General features: G+C 37.2%; 2 protein-coding genes across 4 annotated transcripts; both read left to right on the top strand.

Moving 5' to 3' along the window:
* Window positions 1-100: 100 nt before the first annotated feature.
* LOC124640705 (zinc finger protein 91-like) lies at window positions 101-6,210 on the top strand. Of its 3 annotated transcripts, XM_047178616.1 has the most exons (4): window positions 101-149; window positions 809-927; window positions 2,008-5,846; window positions 5,888-6,210. In XM_047178616.1, exons 2-3 carry the CDS (start codon window positions 813-815, stop codon window positions 5,829-5,831), a joined length of 3,939 nt encoding a protein of 1,312 aa, XP_047034572.1. In that variant the 5' UTR covers window positions 101-149; window positions 809-812; the 3' UTR covers window positions 5,832-5,846; window positions 5,888-6,210. The 3 variants fall into 3 exon arrangements, with proteins under 3 accessions (XP_047034572.1, XP_047034555.1, XP_047034565.1); XM_047178599.1 differs by having other exon boundaries at window positions 2,008-5,903; XM_047178609.1 differs by lacking the exon at window positions 101-149 and adding an exon at window positions 462-528 and having other exon boundaries at window positions 2,008-5,903.
* A 3,490-nt stretch (window positions 6,211-9,700) lies between these two features.
* LOC124641177 (exostosin-3) lies at window positions 9,701-15,962 on the top strand. Its single transcript, XM_047179179.1, has 10 exons — window positions 9,701-9,983; window positions 10,349-10,471; window positions 10,859-11,370; window positions 11,451-11,756; window positions 11,872-12,880; window positions 12,952-13,151; window positions 13,890-13,991; window positions 14,379-14,553; window positions 14,949-15,053; window positions 15,444-15,962. Exons 1-10 carry the CDS (start codon window positions 9,864-9,866, stop codon window positions 15,546-15,548), a joined length of 2,757 nt encoding a protein of 918 aa, XP_047035135.1. The 5' UTR covers window positions 9,701-9,863; the 3' UTR covers window positions 15,549-15,962.
* The last annotated feature ends 2,718 nt before the right edge of the window (window positions 15,963-18,680 follow it).

The raw sequence follows: 18,680 nt of genomic DNA, 5'->3' as shown, positions 1-18,680 counted from the left end.
CCTACTTATTTGTACTTTTTACTATCTTTTATTGTCAACGCAATGGTTATCTGTGGTTAATATATTGGCAGTTTAGCATTTGTTTTTTCTGTCAAATGTCAGTCAGTATAAAACTCGTTTTGAATTCTGAAGAAGTTTTACGAGCAAAAGTGAGTTTAATTATTTTATATTTACTTACTTGTACTAATGAAAAGTTAGTTTACTCTAAATATAAACTTCTAGGATTGTTAAGAATTTATATAGTTTGACACAGCCAGTTAAATTTATTCGTGTAAATAATCGAATACCTACTCGCCTGCGTTTCAAATATCCTTTGAATTATTTATAACATTGCACAGTCAGCAGAATATTAGTGCTCCTATCCTATACCTTCATCATCAATTTTTATTCTACGGTGATACGCACACTTTTGAAATGAAAATACATACTGAAGCCCACATGGTGTTCTAACTATACTAAGTATAGTTATAAAATTCTGTGCTACTAGCTGTTTTCTCGAGATTTCACCCGCTTCACGTGGGAACTGTTGTACGTATCGGGATAAAATATAGCTTATGTTACGCGGGAAGAGTGAAGCTTTTCAACAGTGAAATAGTTTTTCAAATTGGTTCAGTAGTTTCGGAGCTTTTATGGTTCAAACAAACAAACAAACAAAAAATGCTTCCCCTTTATTTTCTTTGTATGTTTTTTTGTAGGGTTTGTGTCGTCCAAGTGTGGTACAATATTGATAAGTATATTGAGCTGATCACAGCTGTATAACTCTGAAGTATGTGAACTCTTTCACACAGTTCTATTTAATAATTTCCAGAAGAATGTCTGATGAAATTGAAATAGAAGAGCATGATGTCTTGGACAATCCCACCATCAAAAGGATATTTCCTGATATATCTGTCATAAAAAAGGAATTAAATGAATACTACGATGAAGGTATGTTTATTTTACTGTTTTTATTTGTACAGAGGTATCTAAATCAAGGTTTCAGTGGTAACTTAGGTAAGAGCTGACAGACTGAATTTCTTAAAAAAAAATATATATGTATATATCTTACTCAAATCAGTGGTGAGTCTACCCCTGTCAGCACTAGATATGCCCAAAAAACCTAATTTACTTGTGGAGTCATACTTCATTCTGTGGCTGTTATTACAATTAGAAGATACTAATTTCAGTATTCTTCAATAAGTAGTTCATAATGGAGAAAAGGCATTTGAATGATTCTTCAGTATTAAAATAAGAACTTGAATTTGTAAAATTGCTCTTTAAGCTAAGCGTCCACTTGTCGGTATCGTACGCAACGGACGCATCATACAAAACAGATAAATATTTCACAGTGCGTCCACTGAACAGGCAGCGTATGGATTGCCGACGGCAAGTACCAGCATATGGATTGACGATGCCAGTTCATTCGGATTTTCATAGTGAACGCACGTGTGGACTCTGTGAGAATGGAGGAAAGCGATGAAGAACAATTCGTCGGTGTAGCTTGTTTGTTACCAGAAGAGGAAGATTGGAAAAAAAGCCAACAAAAGAAAACATAGTATCTGGGTACACAACATATTCAAGAAGAGATCGGAGAGCGAGCGCGCGGACTGCGTCCACTGATTGGCATTACGTATGTCGTCATCGGCAGGCATCGCAAAAGTTGCCTCCCGGAGCATAGGTCGGCATTGTCGATGTGCGGTGCGTACGATGCAGACAGGTGGACGCACTTATATGAGTTTCTATATAAATAATACTACGATCCGCTGCGTGCGATACGTCCGTTGCGTACGATACCGACAAGTGGACGCCTAGCTTAAATGTTCAATGAATATATTTCCATTAGCAATTGTATATATGTTTTAAATTAATTTATAACACCTAGCTAATTTTGTGTATGTATTTTCCTTTTAATAAATGTGGGAGTGCCACAAGGGTAGAAGGTTAGACCAACATGGTTTTCATTTGTTGAATATTGCTTTGCAGAGAGCAAAATTATCTAACTAATTTCATCTGTGAAACTTGTTTCAGCATTAAGTGCACTACCGCAGATTAATCTGGACAAAAAAAATCAAGAAACTACATCGAGTGAGTTAGAAGACCAAAGTCATGTTGCCATTCCAAATAAACATGAAATGGCAAGCTCTTCTGATGGTCCTAAAACCAAAGGTACAAAAAGACCTGGTGACCACTTGCATCAAAACATAATTATTCTTGGATCAAAACCCAACACAAAAAGTCGCAGAAATAGTAATAATGTTGCAAAAAAAGAACCTAAACTCATTTTAGAGGATATGAGTTATTGGTTGAATAACAGTACTAGATTTTGTAAAAACTGCCTTATATTATTTCCAAAATCTAATTTACTTAACATGCATAACCGTCACGTGCATTCTAAAAGGACTAATGTAATGACATCCAAATTGGGATGTAAAATTGGTATTTTATATAAATGTAATATTTGTAAAAAGCGCTTTTCAAATTCAGGCAACTTGTCAAGGCATATTAGAAATCTTCATGGAGATGTTTATAAATCATTTCTAACGGAGGATCCCGGAAATAACTCCTCTAATGACTCCTCCAAAAGTGAAAAAACCTCAGGCTTCTCTTGTTTTCACTGCCAAGAATTATTTCCAAGCCAGAGTTGTATGATTGAACATCTCTACAATGTATTGAAGCCCGGAAATATTTCGAAGAGCGATAAATCTATATCTCCAACAAGTACAAAAGATTTAACTCAAGAAGACAAACCTAATAATTCATCCATCGAAAATAAGCGTGCCAATAATTTCAACGAATTAATTTTCGGGTACAAGGATGATTGCAATAACCAAAGTGAACCAAATACAGGCAAAAGTATTGCCAATGACTTAACAATAGAAGGATTGTCCGTCCAAGGCAGAGAAGCACTTCAAAGGCCAAAACGAACATCAAATAGCACACCAGAAACAACAAAGATTCGCGAGCCTTCAAAACAATGTAGTAATAAAAATAAATTGGATAATCACATAAAGTCTCCCAAAAACACTAAAAAGAAGTCAATTAAAAAGAAAAAAATAAGAGAAATGTTTTACAGGTGCCTAATATGTTCTAAATTTAGTATGTCTTTTAGAATTCACGCACGACATATTAGAAATGAACATAAAATGAAAGACGTTCACAAAGTAAAAAAAGAAGCATTTGACCCACAGTGTAAATTATGTTCTTCTAAACTTTCTGGTGTTTTTACTTATAATATGCATTTATACAAGAATCATAAAAATATTTACAAAGCAGTCAAGAATCACCATGAACAGATTGATGATGATGGTGTTCATAAAAAAAGTGAAACTTGCAAGAAGAAAAATAAATTTGCTTTAAAAAATGTACTTTTCAAGTGCATGGAATGTGATTTATTCTTTTTGTCATCAAATGCAGCTGTTAACCATTCAAAACATCAAAGGCGTAAGAATACGCAGGAGTGTGAAGTCTGTCATAGAATTCTGGAGTTAAAAGATATGGCGCTTCATAAGAAGCAGCATTTATTTAATCAATCATTAACTATTTACATAATTAACGAATCTACCCTGAAACGAATACTATATAAGTGTTCTAATTGCACTGTGCATTACAGCGAAGTCAACTTTACGCTGCACTATGTCAAATGTGATTCTGAAACACCAGATTCATTGTATTGTAAAGTTTGTGATATTCTTGTTAACAGAGATGATATGGAATGTCACAGTCTTAAACATGAGGATGAAAAAATACAAAGAAATGATTTTTTCATAATTGAGTCGGAAATGATAGATCATAGATTTTTGACTAAAGATGATGATGAATTTAATATAAAAAAAATAGAGGAAAGTTATTTGAAGCTATACAGTGTTTCTAACTTAATAATGCATTTTTGCCATAATTGTAAATGTTTCGTTAATCCTGTTTCTTTCAAAAATAACGTGCATGTAGAAGGAAGATGTGGTCATATGGTAAGAACTGTTTGTCAAGAGTGTGGACTGCTGTTGACTGCAAAAAGTCATACTACCCATAAAGAGTATCATAAAACCCATAAATTTTGTCTGTTTGATTATCAGTTCTTTGATCTTACAACTAAGAAAAGAATTTCCCCGCCAATACCTGAATATCCTAAATGCAACAATTGTGGTGTACACTTCTTAAGAAACAGAGCAGTTGCAGAACATTTATGCCAAGACCAGGATTATATAATTTGTAGTATTTGTTCCATGAAGCTTACAGAACATGCTTACAAATTGCACATGGGTTTTCATAATTACTCAGTACAAAATAAAAAGACACCATTAAATGAAAACCCATCCTTTTGTAATCAAGGTGGCAATGCGTCAAATGATCAAAAGAATTTGACTGGTACAGATGCCTCCTGTATCAGAGACTTTATAATTTTTTACACATGTAAAGGTTGTCATCTGACTGTTAACACATATGACAAAGTTGTACAGCATTGTCAGGACCATTACAATTCTGAGGAAATCATATTGAATATGCAGAAATGCAAAACATGCAGCTTTATGTTTGAAATGACAGAATATGATAGTCATTATATGTCGCATCCAAGAGGAAAATATACCAAGAACAAAATTAAAACGATTGACTTTGATCCAATTTATTTTCGTTTTGACAATGTTTTTTGGACCAAACATGTATTTGCTTATGTATCAGATGATCAAATCGAAAAAATTCTGAATGTTTCAATTTATAGATATGAATGCAGACTTCAAATGCAAGAAATTCAATCTGGATCATCAGACCTGATATTATACAAATGTGCCAAATGTCAGTTAATAATTGAACCTCATTCCCTGTACACACATGCAGAAAAATCTAGAAACTTATCTTGTGTGAAATTGAGAACAACACAATGTGCCTTTTGTAGTTTATGTTTTGATAGCCAAAGTTACCGGAGTAAGCATGAAGCAGAACATGACAGCTTTGACATGAAATCGTACAAAATTATATTATTCAATAAAGAGGAGCACGATAAACTTAATAAAATGCTATATGATGCAAGTAATCGATATATTTTATATCAATGTAGAAATTGTGAAAAGATTGTAGATAAATTTCTTCGCGGCACCCATAAGTGTGACCAGGAGAATTCAAAATTGTGTGGTACTTGTGGTTTACTACTTCACACACAAGATTTTGATTCACACTTTATAAGACATGAAGAACTACATACGTTTAAAACTGAAAATATAAACGTGGTAATGTTTGGAAAATGCTCTCTTGGGGAAAAAGAACGTAGATCTACCTTCAGAGGCACTATATACGATTACACTATATACAAATGCACGAAATGTAACTTGTGTTTAAGCAAAAAAAGTTGTAAATCAGCGCATGTTTGCGTTTTCGACAATTCTAAATGTAAGTGCTCTAAATGTGGCTTGTACTTCTCAGATGTAGAAATGATACGTCATTCCAAGTTACATGAAAGTAACGTTGGATTTGATGACTACACTATGAACATAATAAGTTTTGAAGTACCATCTACGAACCTTGATATTGAAGATAAATTAGTTAATAACAGCAATATCCTCAAAACAGTTCTTGAAGCAAATGAGACAAATGTTGATACATTAGAAGGTGCCAGTGCACATCTCGAAAAACTTGAAAAAATATACAAATGTGATTGTGGATTACATTTTTTGGAAGAGGGCAATGCTCAAAAGCACTCAAAACACTGCAGTGTAAAAATGAAAATTTCAAGGCAAAGATGTATTAAATGCGACTTATTATTTACTCCAGGGGAGTTGTTTAATCATTTATTAAAACACCATTGTGATAAAAAACAGCAGTTCACGTTTGATATAGTTAACGTTACTATGAAGAAAAGTTAGGATTCTTGAAGCTAGATGTTACCTCACCATAAAATGTTTACAAAATGATCATTAAAATTTATTTTAAAACAATGATATTATTACTTATAACAATCAAACATGAGCCATTAGTGAAGTTGTCCATTAAGAATGTCTCTGGAACTGTGGATCAAGTTGAATAGGGGGACTTATCTCCCAAGAAAGAAAGAAACATTTATCTGTCGGAATATGGGTACAAATCAGTTGTTAGGTGTAGTTATAAGTTCTAACCATACTCTGCCATGATCAGGCGTACAAATTTTTATTGTTAACACAAAGTGTTTAACTTAAATCTACTCTAACAAGGTGCATAAACTATACTCGCTGCTTATACAATTATTATATCACAGTTTTGTCGTTTAAATACTCTTTCACACTATAATAACATTTTTCTAGAAGTAAAATAAATAATTTCCTTTTAAATAGGTTTAGACTATTAACTTCCTTAAAACTATTTGGCAACTTGTTGTAAATGTGTATCGCCATGCAATACACATTCTGACTAAACACATTGACTCTTTGCTGAGGCACCAGGAGATTGTGAATACGTCTACCTGGCCTAGTCACTACATCATTGTGCTTGCAGAAAAACTGGGGATGTTTGCGCACAAAAACACAAATTTCCAATATGTACAGACTGGGTAATGGCAATATATTATATTTTATAAAATAATACTTACAGCTATCAGTCTGTTGTATACCAAATAAGGCTCTTATACATTTCTTTTGGGCAACAAATGCTCGATTGGAATCTACTGAATTACCCCACAATATAAGGGCGTATCTTAATTTTGAGGAAACATATCCATGATATGCACTTAAAGCTGTTTCTAAATTTGATATTTGTCTTAATCGATATAGGGCGTATACAAATTTGTCGAGCTAGGCCAATTTCTCAAATACATTGTAAATTCTAGTTAGTGTGTCACTTTTGCCATGAAAGGCGTCCAAAGGGAATACAACAACCTGAATCTGAAAAGGAACTGGCCCCGATAGTCTCGAGCCAAAAGACTGGAAATGTTCTTGGCCAGGATGCTCTTATTCAATTTAGGGCTGATTTTTCAATCATCAGTTAACTGACTATCTGAGGAATAAATATGGCGGTTTGACATATTTTCTATACAAAAGCTGTCAAAACGTCAAACAGAGTCATCAGATAGAAGTTAACTGATGATTGAAAAACTGGCCCTTAATCTCTAATTTCTGTGATCCTGTTTCCAAAAGTACACTTTGATCATAAGGTTTAGAATCTTGCAATAGAATGATGTGTTAATTCTAAGGCGCTCTCTAGATGGATATGGAATATATTTATGATGATTTATTGCAAAATATTTGTTTGTAATATTGCACAATGTTATTGTAGATCTAGGGGCTGCCTAGGATCTAATGTTATCCGATGTCTGTTACGAAACGATTGTTAACTCAATATACTATACAGGGTGTAACAGAAGTACCCGTATGGCCAAAAGGGGATTTTTTGCTTAACGTGAAATATTAAAACAAAAATATTGCGTGGGTTGACGATGTTTTTGGCTATGATAATTTTTAATATTTTTGTAACACGTGTTCATGTTGTGTTAAAGTTGATAATTATAGTTTATATCGTTATTTACATAGTTTAGCCATTATTTCATTAGCAAATAACATTATATAGCTTTAGAGCCCGTGGTCGCCAGTTCTCTATCTACCACAACCTCACAGTGGGTATGAATATACCACAGACAGACTGTCCCTGTCCGCCACGCGCACTAAAGCGTTATTTCTTTGTGTTCAGAATAATTTATCCTACACCATCATCGAAGAATAAGCAATTTACAAAAGGTTCCCAGATGGTTTGAAAATATGTATATTTGGACCGGGCAGGTGGCGCTGCTATAGGTTTTTTTTAATGTTAGACGCATCTCATAAAAACAATATAAGGGTATTTACTATAAATACTGATTTATATTTCTCGTTGTTTTATTGTTAAATTTTACCTGCTTCCCGAGGGATCCAATTTCTGAAATAGAAAAAAATATTTCAAATCTCAATCGATTAATTCGTTCAATCTTCCCGAGTTTATTTAATTTATTTTTTCTTTTGATTTTTCTCCCCAGTCTGAGAACACTACACAAGTCTGATAACACTAAACGACATACGATTCACATTCGACTGAGATCCAATAAGGATCCAATCCCGACTCAATTACGATTGAAGCGTATGTGGCATTCCACTAGTCTTTCTTTAAAATAAACGTTTTTATCCTTTTCTGTCATTTAATAATGAATCATTTTGTCTACAAATGATTTACGATTGCAATATGACTGTAGAGAATTACCGTATAGACCAAAATAGCAGACCAATCGAATGTCGTTGGAATACGATTAGTCTTATATTAGAATTAGAATGCCCGATATTTTTAAAACTACTATTGCGATTCAATTTTGACATTATTAACTTAGGAGAATCGGGCCCCTGCCTGGTTTAGTATAGCTTGATGCGTAGACGTGCGTACTGGGGCCCGATTCTCCTAATTTTACTTAAGCAACATTCGATTGACGTTCGACTCGATTCGACTGAGATCCGATCCCGACTCGATTACGATTGAAGCGTATGTGGCATTCCGCTATTTTTTCATTGAAATAAACGTTTTTATCCTTTTCTGTCATTAAATAATGAATCATTTTGTCTGCAAATGATTTACGATTGCAAAATGATTGTACAGCAAACTACCGTATAGACCAAAATTACCAAAATAGCAGACCAATCGCACACCAATCAAATGTCAATCGAATACGATTGGTCTTTTATTAGTAGCAGAATGCCCGATATGGCTAAAACTGCTATTGCGATCATATTGCGATTCGATTTCTATTCGATTTTGACATTATTAACTTAGGAGAATCGGCCCCCTGCCTAAACTACCTCGTGTTTAGGCTTCAGATCAGAACTGCACTAATGCGGATAGTGCCAACAATTTATTTTTATTTATTTATTTTATTTATTCTTTATTGCATACATACTTAACAATAAATAGTTTATGTACAACGGCGAGCTAATTCTTGTCATTTAAACTAGTACAGCTTGGCAAAAAAGAGTCTGACGCGGTGACAGTTGGAACTAAAAATTCAGGCTTCAGCATCCCTTGTTAACATCGTTAATACTGGACATTGAAGTGTCCAAGGGACATCGCCTACTTAGGATTGAATATCTCCAAAAATAACAAATATCAAAATTTGTGAGTCGTAGTATTCCGGGTTGCCACAGGTGCGATACTGCTGACCTCATTTATTCCACACTCTTTTTTGCCAAGCTGTACATCGGTCTAGAATTCGGTGCCTAGAGGATTTTAGGAAGAGTTTATTTCTCCACCGACTTCTAGACCGCGTGAAACAGCTAGTCTACCATCATCCTCATCCTCCGAGCCTTTTTTCCCATCTATTTTTGGGGTCGGCTTCCAGTCTAACCGGATATAGGTGAGTACCAGTGCTTTACAAGGAGCGACTGCCCTATCTGATACCCTGAACCCGGTTACCCGGCAACCCAATACCCTTGGTTAGACTTCGACTGGCGTCAGACTTACCTACTGGCTTCCCGTAACGTGAAACAGCTAGTCTATGTGGTCCACATTTATTAATATAATAATAATAAAGAAGAAACATGTTTTGTTTTGCTATTATATGTTGGAGATAGCCTAGCTTCTCAACACAGTTTTTTTTTTAAATCGGGCCAGTAGTTTCGAAACTTCTACGCTTCGAACAAACAAAAAATATTTCCTAGAAGTATTTTCACTGGCAAACGTTTTTAGTTCTGTCATTGCTGTCAAGTCAATTTGACTACCAATGTGTCAATCTCCAATCTCAAATCAAAGAATAAAAACATTTTTGGTTTTGCTTGTTTAGATTATAAAATAATGTCTTACTTTATAAATTAAACAAAAATGTTGAGTGTTAGTAACATAAAAACAGTATGACGGCTGGTAAAGTGAAGTATTAGTAAATATATTCTGTTATATGTGAATTTGTAGCAGCCAAAATGTATTTCTACGAACGATTTTGCTTGTGGATAGGACACCTCAAATTATCTCGTGTGATATTTCTAGTTTCTGTAATATTATTCGTCGTGCCTCTGTTCACACATTATTATTTGTCTAAAGTAAGTATATTGATTATCGAAAGTTTTTGGTTAGGATGTACATATTAATTTGTCAAGTTGTTTATGCGTACTTTCATTGCGTGAGACGCTATTAAGATTCCATATATAATGCAGACAAAAAAGAAATAATTTTCTCAGCCAGCCAGTTCATTAATCATACATGAATTTTGAGCTGCTGTCAACAGTTACTCTTGTTGATAAGGTAATCAACAGTAAAATTTAACAGTCTTCTGGTGCCATGTATAACTTAAAAGAAAACACCTGTTTGCCAGTAACCAAACAATTATTCTAGAGGCCAAGATAACTTGATGATTCCAGTGCTGGATTAAGCATAATTAATGTACATAATTAGTTTTATTTAACAGTATGATGAATCTGGTTCATTGGCTAATAATCCAATGCGGCACACTCTAGAAGCACTTGGTGACATCTCAACAATGAATGCAGCCGATTTGAAACTCAGAATTGAAGAAATGCTAAGAATAAAGGTAGGTAATCAATTGACTCATGTAGCCACTGGTAGAATGTTACTAAACAAAGCTGACAAAAGGTATATGTTATTAGTTCTTATGTGACTCTGTAACATTGTAACAAACACATTTATATAAAAGTTTCAAGTAGTGATCCTGGCGCTAACCTATTAATCTCTTGAGGAAAATATTTGTATAGAGGTATCATATCCATGCTGACAATATTATCTATAGGCACTTATACATATTATGAATAGGATATTTTTTTATTTTTGTTTCTTTGTAATGGATAAACCTAAAAGTTGAACCTAAAAGTTGTCGCCCAACTGAAAGTCTCTTTAATAAGGATGTAAGTTTTTTTGTGATATTTGTTGAGTAGCTTTAATATGAATTGAAACATTTCAGGCGTCAGTGTCTACAGAGTTACGTGAACTGGAAGCAAAGCGCGGGCGGCTACAGCGTGAGGCGGCGGCGGCCAGTGCTAAAGCCGACAGCGCTAAGGCAGAGCACGCGCGCGCCGCCGCTGAGCTACAGCGCCTCCGCGTCTCCGCCGACCAGGCGCGCATCGCACAGCTCGAAGCCATCCGACGAGACTCGCCCGAACTGGCGCCCCCTTTACAACTACTCCCCTCACGACCTCCACCCGTCCTACCCCCAATAGCACAGTCCTCCGAAGTCCATTGTCGCATGTTTTCATGCTTTGATCATTCTCGCTGCTCTTTGACATCAGGCTTTCCTGTTTACCTCTACGATCCTGATATATACGCGCCTCTAGCCGGCGCAGAAGTAGACGGATTCCTTAAAACAACTCTACGACAGACACTGGGATACAATACCCACATAACGCGAAATCCAAACGAAGCATGTATTTATCTCGTCATTGTTGGTGAAGCCTTCCCCTTTGAGAAAACTCCCACGTAAGTAGACAATTGAAAATCGAATATACATATTATGCAGTTGAATTGGCCTTTGTTATGTATTATGGACGGTTTTTCAGGCCTACAATAGATACGTACAAGCTATTACTAAATGAGACTGCTATTAAGAGCTTGCCGTACTGGGGCGGCGACGGTCGCAACCACGTGCTGTTGAACATGGCCCGGCGGGAGCTGGCGGTGGGCTCGGGCGACGCCTTCCGGGGAGCGTCGGTGGGACGCGCCATGATCGCGCAGTCCACCTTCACGCACGACCAGTTCCGGCCCGGCTTCGACATCATCACGCCGCCCGCGCTCGGCCCGCCCGGCGGCGACGTGTGGGCCGACTGCGCGCCCATAGCACCCGCGCGACGGAAATACTTGCTCAGGTAAACTATTTCATAGCTCACTAATAGTCAAGTTTCATACATCTTCTTTACTGACAGTAATATAAGATGCTTGCTGCCATTGATTCTTAGGTATGAATTCATGAGCTACATTTAGTTTTCAGGGCTCACAACCGCCGCCGAAAGGAATAGACAAGGACCTCGACAAAACTCTGATTGAGGCATTACAGAAGATGGTGAAGTCTGCGCCGGCGTCCGACCTGTTCCACCTGCAGTTCGAGTGCGACCCGCCGGTGGAGCGTCGCGCAGTGCTGCCGATCGGCGACTGGGCGCTGTGCGGCACGGACCGCTCGCGCCGCGCCGTGCTGCGCGACTCCACGTTCGCGCTGCTGCTGGCGCCCGCCGACCGCGCCTACGTGAGCACGGCGCTGCTGCAGGCGCGCCTGTACGAGGCGCTGCGCTCCGGCGCCATCCCCGTGCTGCTGGGCGGCGACCGCTCGCGCCTGCCCTACGACGAGGTGCTGGACTGGCGGCGCGCGGCGCTGAGCCTGCCCCGCGCCCGCGCCCCCGAGCTGCACGTGCTGCTGCGCGCGCTGCCCGACGCCGACCTGCTGGCGCTGCGCCGCCAGGGCCGCCTGCTGTGGGAGCGCTACCTCAGCTCCGTGCAGGCCAGCGTCGACTCGCTGCTGGCGGCGCTGCGCACGCGTCTGCACATCCCGCCGCGCCCCGTGCCGCCCACCGTGGGCCCGCCCGCCTTCAACGAATCATACTTCCCGCCGCGGCTCGAACCCCCCGCAGTCGATGCCGAGCCTGAGGAGACGCTCGGACCGCTCGAGGCGCCCTATCCGAGCCCCGCGTATCGTCGCAACTATTCTGTGGCTTTGTTACACGGATACGAGTTGTGGAATGACTGGGGCGAACCGTTCGCGTTGTACCCGCAGCTACCGTGGGACCCGGTGGTGACGTCAGAGGCCCGGTTCCTGGGGTCTGCGGCGGGGTTCCGGCCGGTGGGGGCGGGTGCAGGGGGTTCGGGCCGGGAGTTCAGCGAGGCGCTGGGCGGCGACCGCCCGCGGGAACAGTTCACTATCGTCATACTTACTTACGAGAGAGAGGCTGTGCTGGCCGCCGCGTTAGCCAGACTGAGGGGGTTGCCCTATTTAAATAAGGTGAGAAATTATTATTTGGCTATATATATTGAGTTTTTAAAAACACGTTTAGTTACATGTGTGTGTGTCAGGTGGTGGTGGTGTGGAACGGCGGGTCTGCGCCGTCGGCGGGCGCGTGGGCGGAGAGCGGGGCGCCGGTGGCGGTGGTGCGGGCGGGCCGCAACTCGCTCAACAACCGCTTCCTGCCCTACCACCTCATCGACACCGAGGCCGTGCTGTGTGTCGACGACGACGCGCATCTCCGACACGACGAGATTGTCTTCGCTTTCAGGTACAACATACTTTAATTGGGACCTTACACACACTGTCGGATGGCCCTGTGCTAAGCTATGTATTAGCTTGTGTTACAGCTGCAAACACAACTGATAAAGTAGATATACACATTTACATAACATATTTTAACACTGAGGCTTGGACAACAAACATGCTAATCACACAAACGTTATTAAAAAAGTAAAGATTTCGTTTTTATGAACCAATGTATACAAGCTGTTGATTTGCATCCGTGCCATATTCAAGGACGTAATTATGCTAATGATTCTCGTCCCAAATCAACAAAAAAATTAGTACGTAATTTTTTTTATTTTTATTTTTTCTGAATTCCGTCAATGTCATCTAGCCGTATTTAAACTTGGCGCGTGTGTTACTGCCCTGAAAACCGTGCTGCGCCCTCACACAAACGCAAACACAAAGCATACGCAACAATTTTTCATAAATTTAATTCATAAAATTGAATTACTTCTGAAATACTACGACATTACAATGACAAAAAAGCAGTGCATATTAGCTATTTCCCGTCTACTGTGATTACAATCGATTATCTACGTATTTTATGTCCTCCTCCTAAAGTATGGCACAAATGCAAATCAACACCTTGTATAAAACAATATCGTTTGGAAAGAACATTTTTAGCAACAATATTTTTCTCTGAACAATTGTTTTTAGGCTGCTTTATATTCAATTAAATACTTTTTGATAAAAAATATTGATAAATACTTTATGCCGACAGGGTTTGGCGCGAACATCGCGACCGTATCGTCGGCTTTCCCGGTCGATACCATGCTTGGGATCTCAACTTTAACAACGGATTCCTTTACAACTCTAACTACAGGTGAGTTCTATTCAATTTTCTTATCAAAATGAAAAGCTTCTCTTAAATCCATCTAAGACAGTTCCAAATGTTCCCTAAATAAGTATATTTGCTACTAAACATATTCCAGGTAATACAATCTGATCTGAAAAAAAATTGAGTTCCATTCAATAATAGTTTACTAGATAAGTTAACAATAACTTTATATCACATCACATTACAGCTCGGTGGGTCTAAAATCAATTGATTTTTGAATTTCTTTGGCACTTTATTTTACTTGCTAATTTAAAGTCACTTGCTAATTTGAAGTCCAAAGCAAAAAAAAAAAAAAAAAAATAGCAAAGTCTTGCTATTTCCGTTTTCCGTCATACGTTTCCTGAACTAAATCTACCCACATTTGTCACCTAGCTGCGAGTTAAGCATGGTGCTGACAGGCGCGGCGTTCGTCCACCGGTACTACTTGTGGGCATACTGGCGCATGCTGCCGGCCGCCATACGGGATTACGTCGACGAGTACATGAACTGCGAAGATATAGCTATGAACTTCCTCGTCTCGCATATTACTAGGAAACCGCCCGTCAAGGTAGGTTCTATCATCTTATCTACCTACTACTAACTGTGTTGGGGTCGGCTTCCAGTGTAACCTAAGAACCAGTTTTTGACATGAAGCGACTGCTCATATCTGATCTCCCAATCCAGGTACCCGAGAAACCCAATTCCCTTTAGTAAGACTGGTTGTCAGACTTTCAAGCATCTGACTGCCTGTAACGACCGCCAAAGATGTTTTATGACAGCCGGGAGCCAACAGTTTATCGTGCCTTGCGAAACACAGAATAAGTCGTCGTAACTAGATTACCTTGCTTAGACTTAGCTAGACGCCTTGTTTAGCCACGAGCTAACAGTAACTCACTTCAAGCAAATATCACCACAGAGTTTGGACATTTGTATAGATGCTTTATGACCATAATTATGTTGTAGGTGACGTCACGATGGACTTTCCGGTGTCCCGGGTGTCCGGTGACGCTGTCGGCTGACGAGACGCACTTCCACGAAAGACATAAATGTATACAGTTCTTCTCACAGGTAAGAAATACGCAGCGATTGATTTAGGTGATGGTTTTAAAAACTAAACGCAGTTTTGTACTGAAATGCTCTAAAACAGAATTATTCGATTATGTACAGGCAAACGCGTACATTTAATATTGTTTAGCAGTTATGCTGAGTTTTACTAAAGAATTTTCAAAATCCAACTCATTTTATTTTCTTCTTGGCAAGCAAAAACGAAAACTATCAATATTTATTTGATATGAGTGGAAACTTGTAATTGGCCTTCTTCCACATTATTACCCTATAACTAATTGATGTATGTAGCTGTAAGTTTTCTTAAAATTAATAAAATAAAATTTAACAATGTTCAAGATTCAAAAGCATACTACTATAGTATTCGTAGTTATTGCAATTTTTTCCTCACAGGTAATGGGCTACACGCCGCTTCTAACGACGCAGTACCGCGCGGATTCCGTACTCTTCAAGACGCGGATACCGCACGACAAACAGAAATGCTTCAAGTTCATATAGTCACAAATTATCATTCAATTTGTTACAAATCATTAAGGGATTGTAGACAATTATTATTTTTTCCCCACGAGCGAACAACAGATCTAGTCGAAAGAGGCCTGTTAAAGGTAAGTCGACGGAGAAAAAAGTTTATAGTTGTAAATCAATGAGTATTAGTTATAGCGTCCCAATAGGTGTTCATTACCCAAATATCTCTTAGTACAATCAAATTTCGCCCAGTGAAAGTTTATTTTTAGATTAGACAAGATTATGTATTTAAGTACCTAACTCATACTCTATTTTCGGGAGCTTACAAAGGACCATGAGTCGAATTGGGCTCATTGTCTAACAGAGTTATAGCATATGCCGTTGTGAAGGTTTTTGTTTGTACTGAAATTGTTACTATGGGCAGTACCTTCAATTCCATGGCAAAAAAAGATATGCACCTAAATAGGTTTACATATTACGTAGGTATACATTCTGGTTAACAGAAACGAAATGGGTCGAGATGCCATCGCTCAGTATTACTGCTCGTGTCTAACAGGTAGACGCTCAGCAGGAAGTTGTGCTCATATCATTTCAATAATATGGTATCTAGGGTGAGGCAGGCACTCCCAATTTAATCCACCGGCAGGATATTTAGACGACATTATTATTGATATTGATTGAAATGTTAACAAAAATAATTTTAACTGTTAGCAGCTGTTTTATTTTTTATGTACACATTAAACCTGGAATTAAAACTAGTTAAAGGTATTCAATAACAAAACCTACACTGCCATAACAGCACTACTTTTTGCAGAATATTAGTTTATTTATGGTCGGAGAAAAATATTTATAGCAAAATAACATGGATTCTTCGCAAAAATGAGTTTAAATCTTTATATTTAGTGCTTTACAAGTATATTCAAAGTGGTCTCATCTCTGTTGGTGGGTGAGCCCAGGCTTCATACATTTTTGCCCATGGTCCTTTAATTTCATAAAGAATCATGTTTTATTAATTTTGAGAAGCAATAATAGATTTTATATGCAGATCTTTTATTATATTTAAAACAAATGTGAGTCTCGTATATATCTTGAACTTTGCATTTATTTAATAAATAAATTTTGTAATGGAATTGATTAACGACAATAGAAATAATGTATGTAAGGTGCGTGGATAAACGTAACATTAAAATGAAACGAATAGGAATACTTTGTAAATATCTCACTATGTAATATAAACAAATTGTACATTCAAGTTATCCAAATAAAATTGTGTAGCATAATGGCAATAAAATTAAGTACACTGTACATAATAATTGAAATAGTGTGAATGTCTAGAAAAATAAATTCAATTAACGGAAAAGGCAGCTATGGACAGTATAAAATTATAAATAGCAAGCCAGTCAAAAAGTTAGTAATATTTAATGTTAAATAAAGGAATATAGAATTGAAGTTTTCGGGTATTCTACGCATTAATTGGTATCGCACAAACAACCACATTTTTTACAGGCTCCTTTTGCAAATTAAATGATATAATTTATTGGACACATTTTCACAAGATGCAGTATAGATGATAGATGAGTTTTTATGTCATTCACACATAGCCTTTCATTTGGCTTATTTTAAAGGAATCCGTGGTAATTTTCGCCATCTATCCTATATGTAAAAGTGAATATAAGAATAAAATTAATTTCAATGTGTTGTCATTAACTTTAAGTATAACTTTTTTAAAGATATTATTACATAACAACTGTATAATATAACTATGTATTTACAAGACTGACCGATCAACATTTATTGTTTTAAAATTATATAATTGGTGTATACCTTATTCCATAAGAATTGTGAATTATTTTTAACAATTATTTTATTGAAATCAAGTCATTATTTTGAGAGTTTATTGCATTTAGTTTTCTTTAGAGATATTTTATAATAGGTTGTTTAAATTGACGAAGATTTTTGTATTAAATAGGTACCGTAACTTGTACACACTGAAAAGATTAATCCTTAAAGAAATCTTTAGACCATGTAAAATAACTAAAACCTGTGTTCTAAATATAGATAGATGTGCAAACATATTGATTTATCCTTTATTTTACCTTGAACGTTACACTATTCTATATAATTATTTGTTGTATTGTTGCAATGACTTGCGGTGGTGATACGAGGTGACACTTGTCGCCACAACCGCAGCTGCCTCGTGCTACTAGTATTAGCCATCAGCGATCAAATTACTATTTACTAGTAATTACATGAGGTCATGGTAACCCTCAAATGTCCTTCCACAACATCGACAATAACACAGTTTTTATTAGCTTCCAAAACTGCACAGATTTTTTTTACGATTGAAGCATAGTCATTATACTCTTATTATATGCTATATTTGTATGTGAACGAAGTTTTATGTATATTTCATTAATTTTGTTACTTCAAGTCATAGTGGTTGTCCGTATCTATAAAGGGGTTGAAATTATGGGGATGACTACGCTCTACAGAAGTATTATGTCCTGAACTTGTTCACTCTTTACCGCACTCAAAATTTTTTGTATTTATTTGTCTTGTGGCTTAGAGTGATAAAATATTTGATGGCTAAGTTATTTTTTTTAGAAATTCTTTGTAATTATTTTTTAAAATAATGTTTAATATATATGTGTATCGTATTTTGGAGTCATTTACATGCCCTAACTCATTCAATTCATGGGGCTGCAACTTGTAAAAATATAGGCGTCTATTCTGCCAGTTTCTATAATACCTATCTTTTCAACCCCATTTCTGGGCGGTAGATAGATAGATAGATATATTCTTTATTATGCACACCAATTAACAATCAACAATAATAACCATATCGCAGGTAGTTTTGGTGCACTATGTATATATAATATTAATACGTAAAACAACAACCCCATTTCTGGGCGGTAAGCGAAGTTTTCTCAGATATATGTAAGGTTGTTTCTCTAATAGTATGACTTTATTATAATATTCGTTTGCGAACAAATGGAAAGTCAATGATAGTTATTGCAACTTTAATAACATATATTCGCAAACAAATATTCAATACCCAGGCTTTACACTTGTAAGTCGCTTCCGTAAAAATGACTTACGTAACTTTAGTAAGTTCTAAGAAAATACCATAATGGGTTTAGACAAAAACTACTTAAGTGAGTAAAA

This window comes from Helicoverpa zea, chromosome 2 (assembly GCF_022581195.2).
Source record: "Helicoverpa zea isolate HzStark_Cry1AcR chromosome 2, ilHelZeax1.1, whole genome shotgun sequence".
NCBI lineage: Eukaryota > Metazoa > Arthropoda > Insecta > Lepidoptera > Noctuidae > Helicoverpa > Helicoverpa zea.
This window is presented reverse-complemented; position numbering and strand designations above follow the sequence as displayed.

Bases quoted from the DNA above. Each gene is read 5' to 3' on its own strand.
- LOC124640705 (XM_047178616.1), top strand. From the start codon at position 813: ATGTCTGATGAAATTGAAATAGAAGAGCATGATGTCTTGGACAATCCC. The intron at 928-2,007 runs GTATGTTTATTT...AACTTGTTTCAG, and splicing joins AAATGAATACTACGATGAAG to CATTAAGTGCACTACCGCAG.
- LOC124641177 (XM_047179179.1), top strand. From the start codon at position 9,864: ATGTATTTCTACGAACGATTTTGCTTGTGGATAGGACACCTCAAATTA. The intron at 11,371-11,450 runs GTAAGTAGACAA...ACGGTTTTTCAG, and splicing joins CCCTTTGAGAAAACTCCCAC to GCCTACAATAGATACGTACA. The intron at 15,054-15,443 runs GTAAGAAATACG...TTTTCCTCACAG, and splicing joins GTATACAGTTCTTCTCACAG to GTAATGGGCTACACGCCGCT.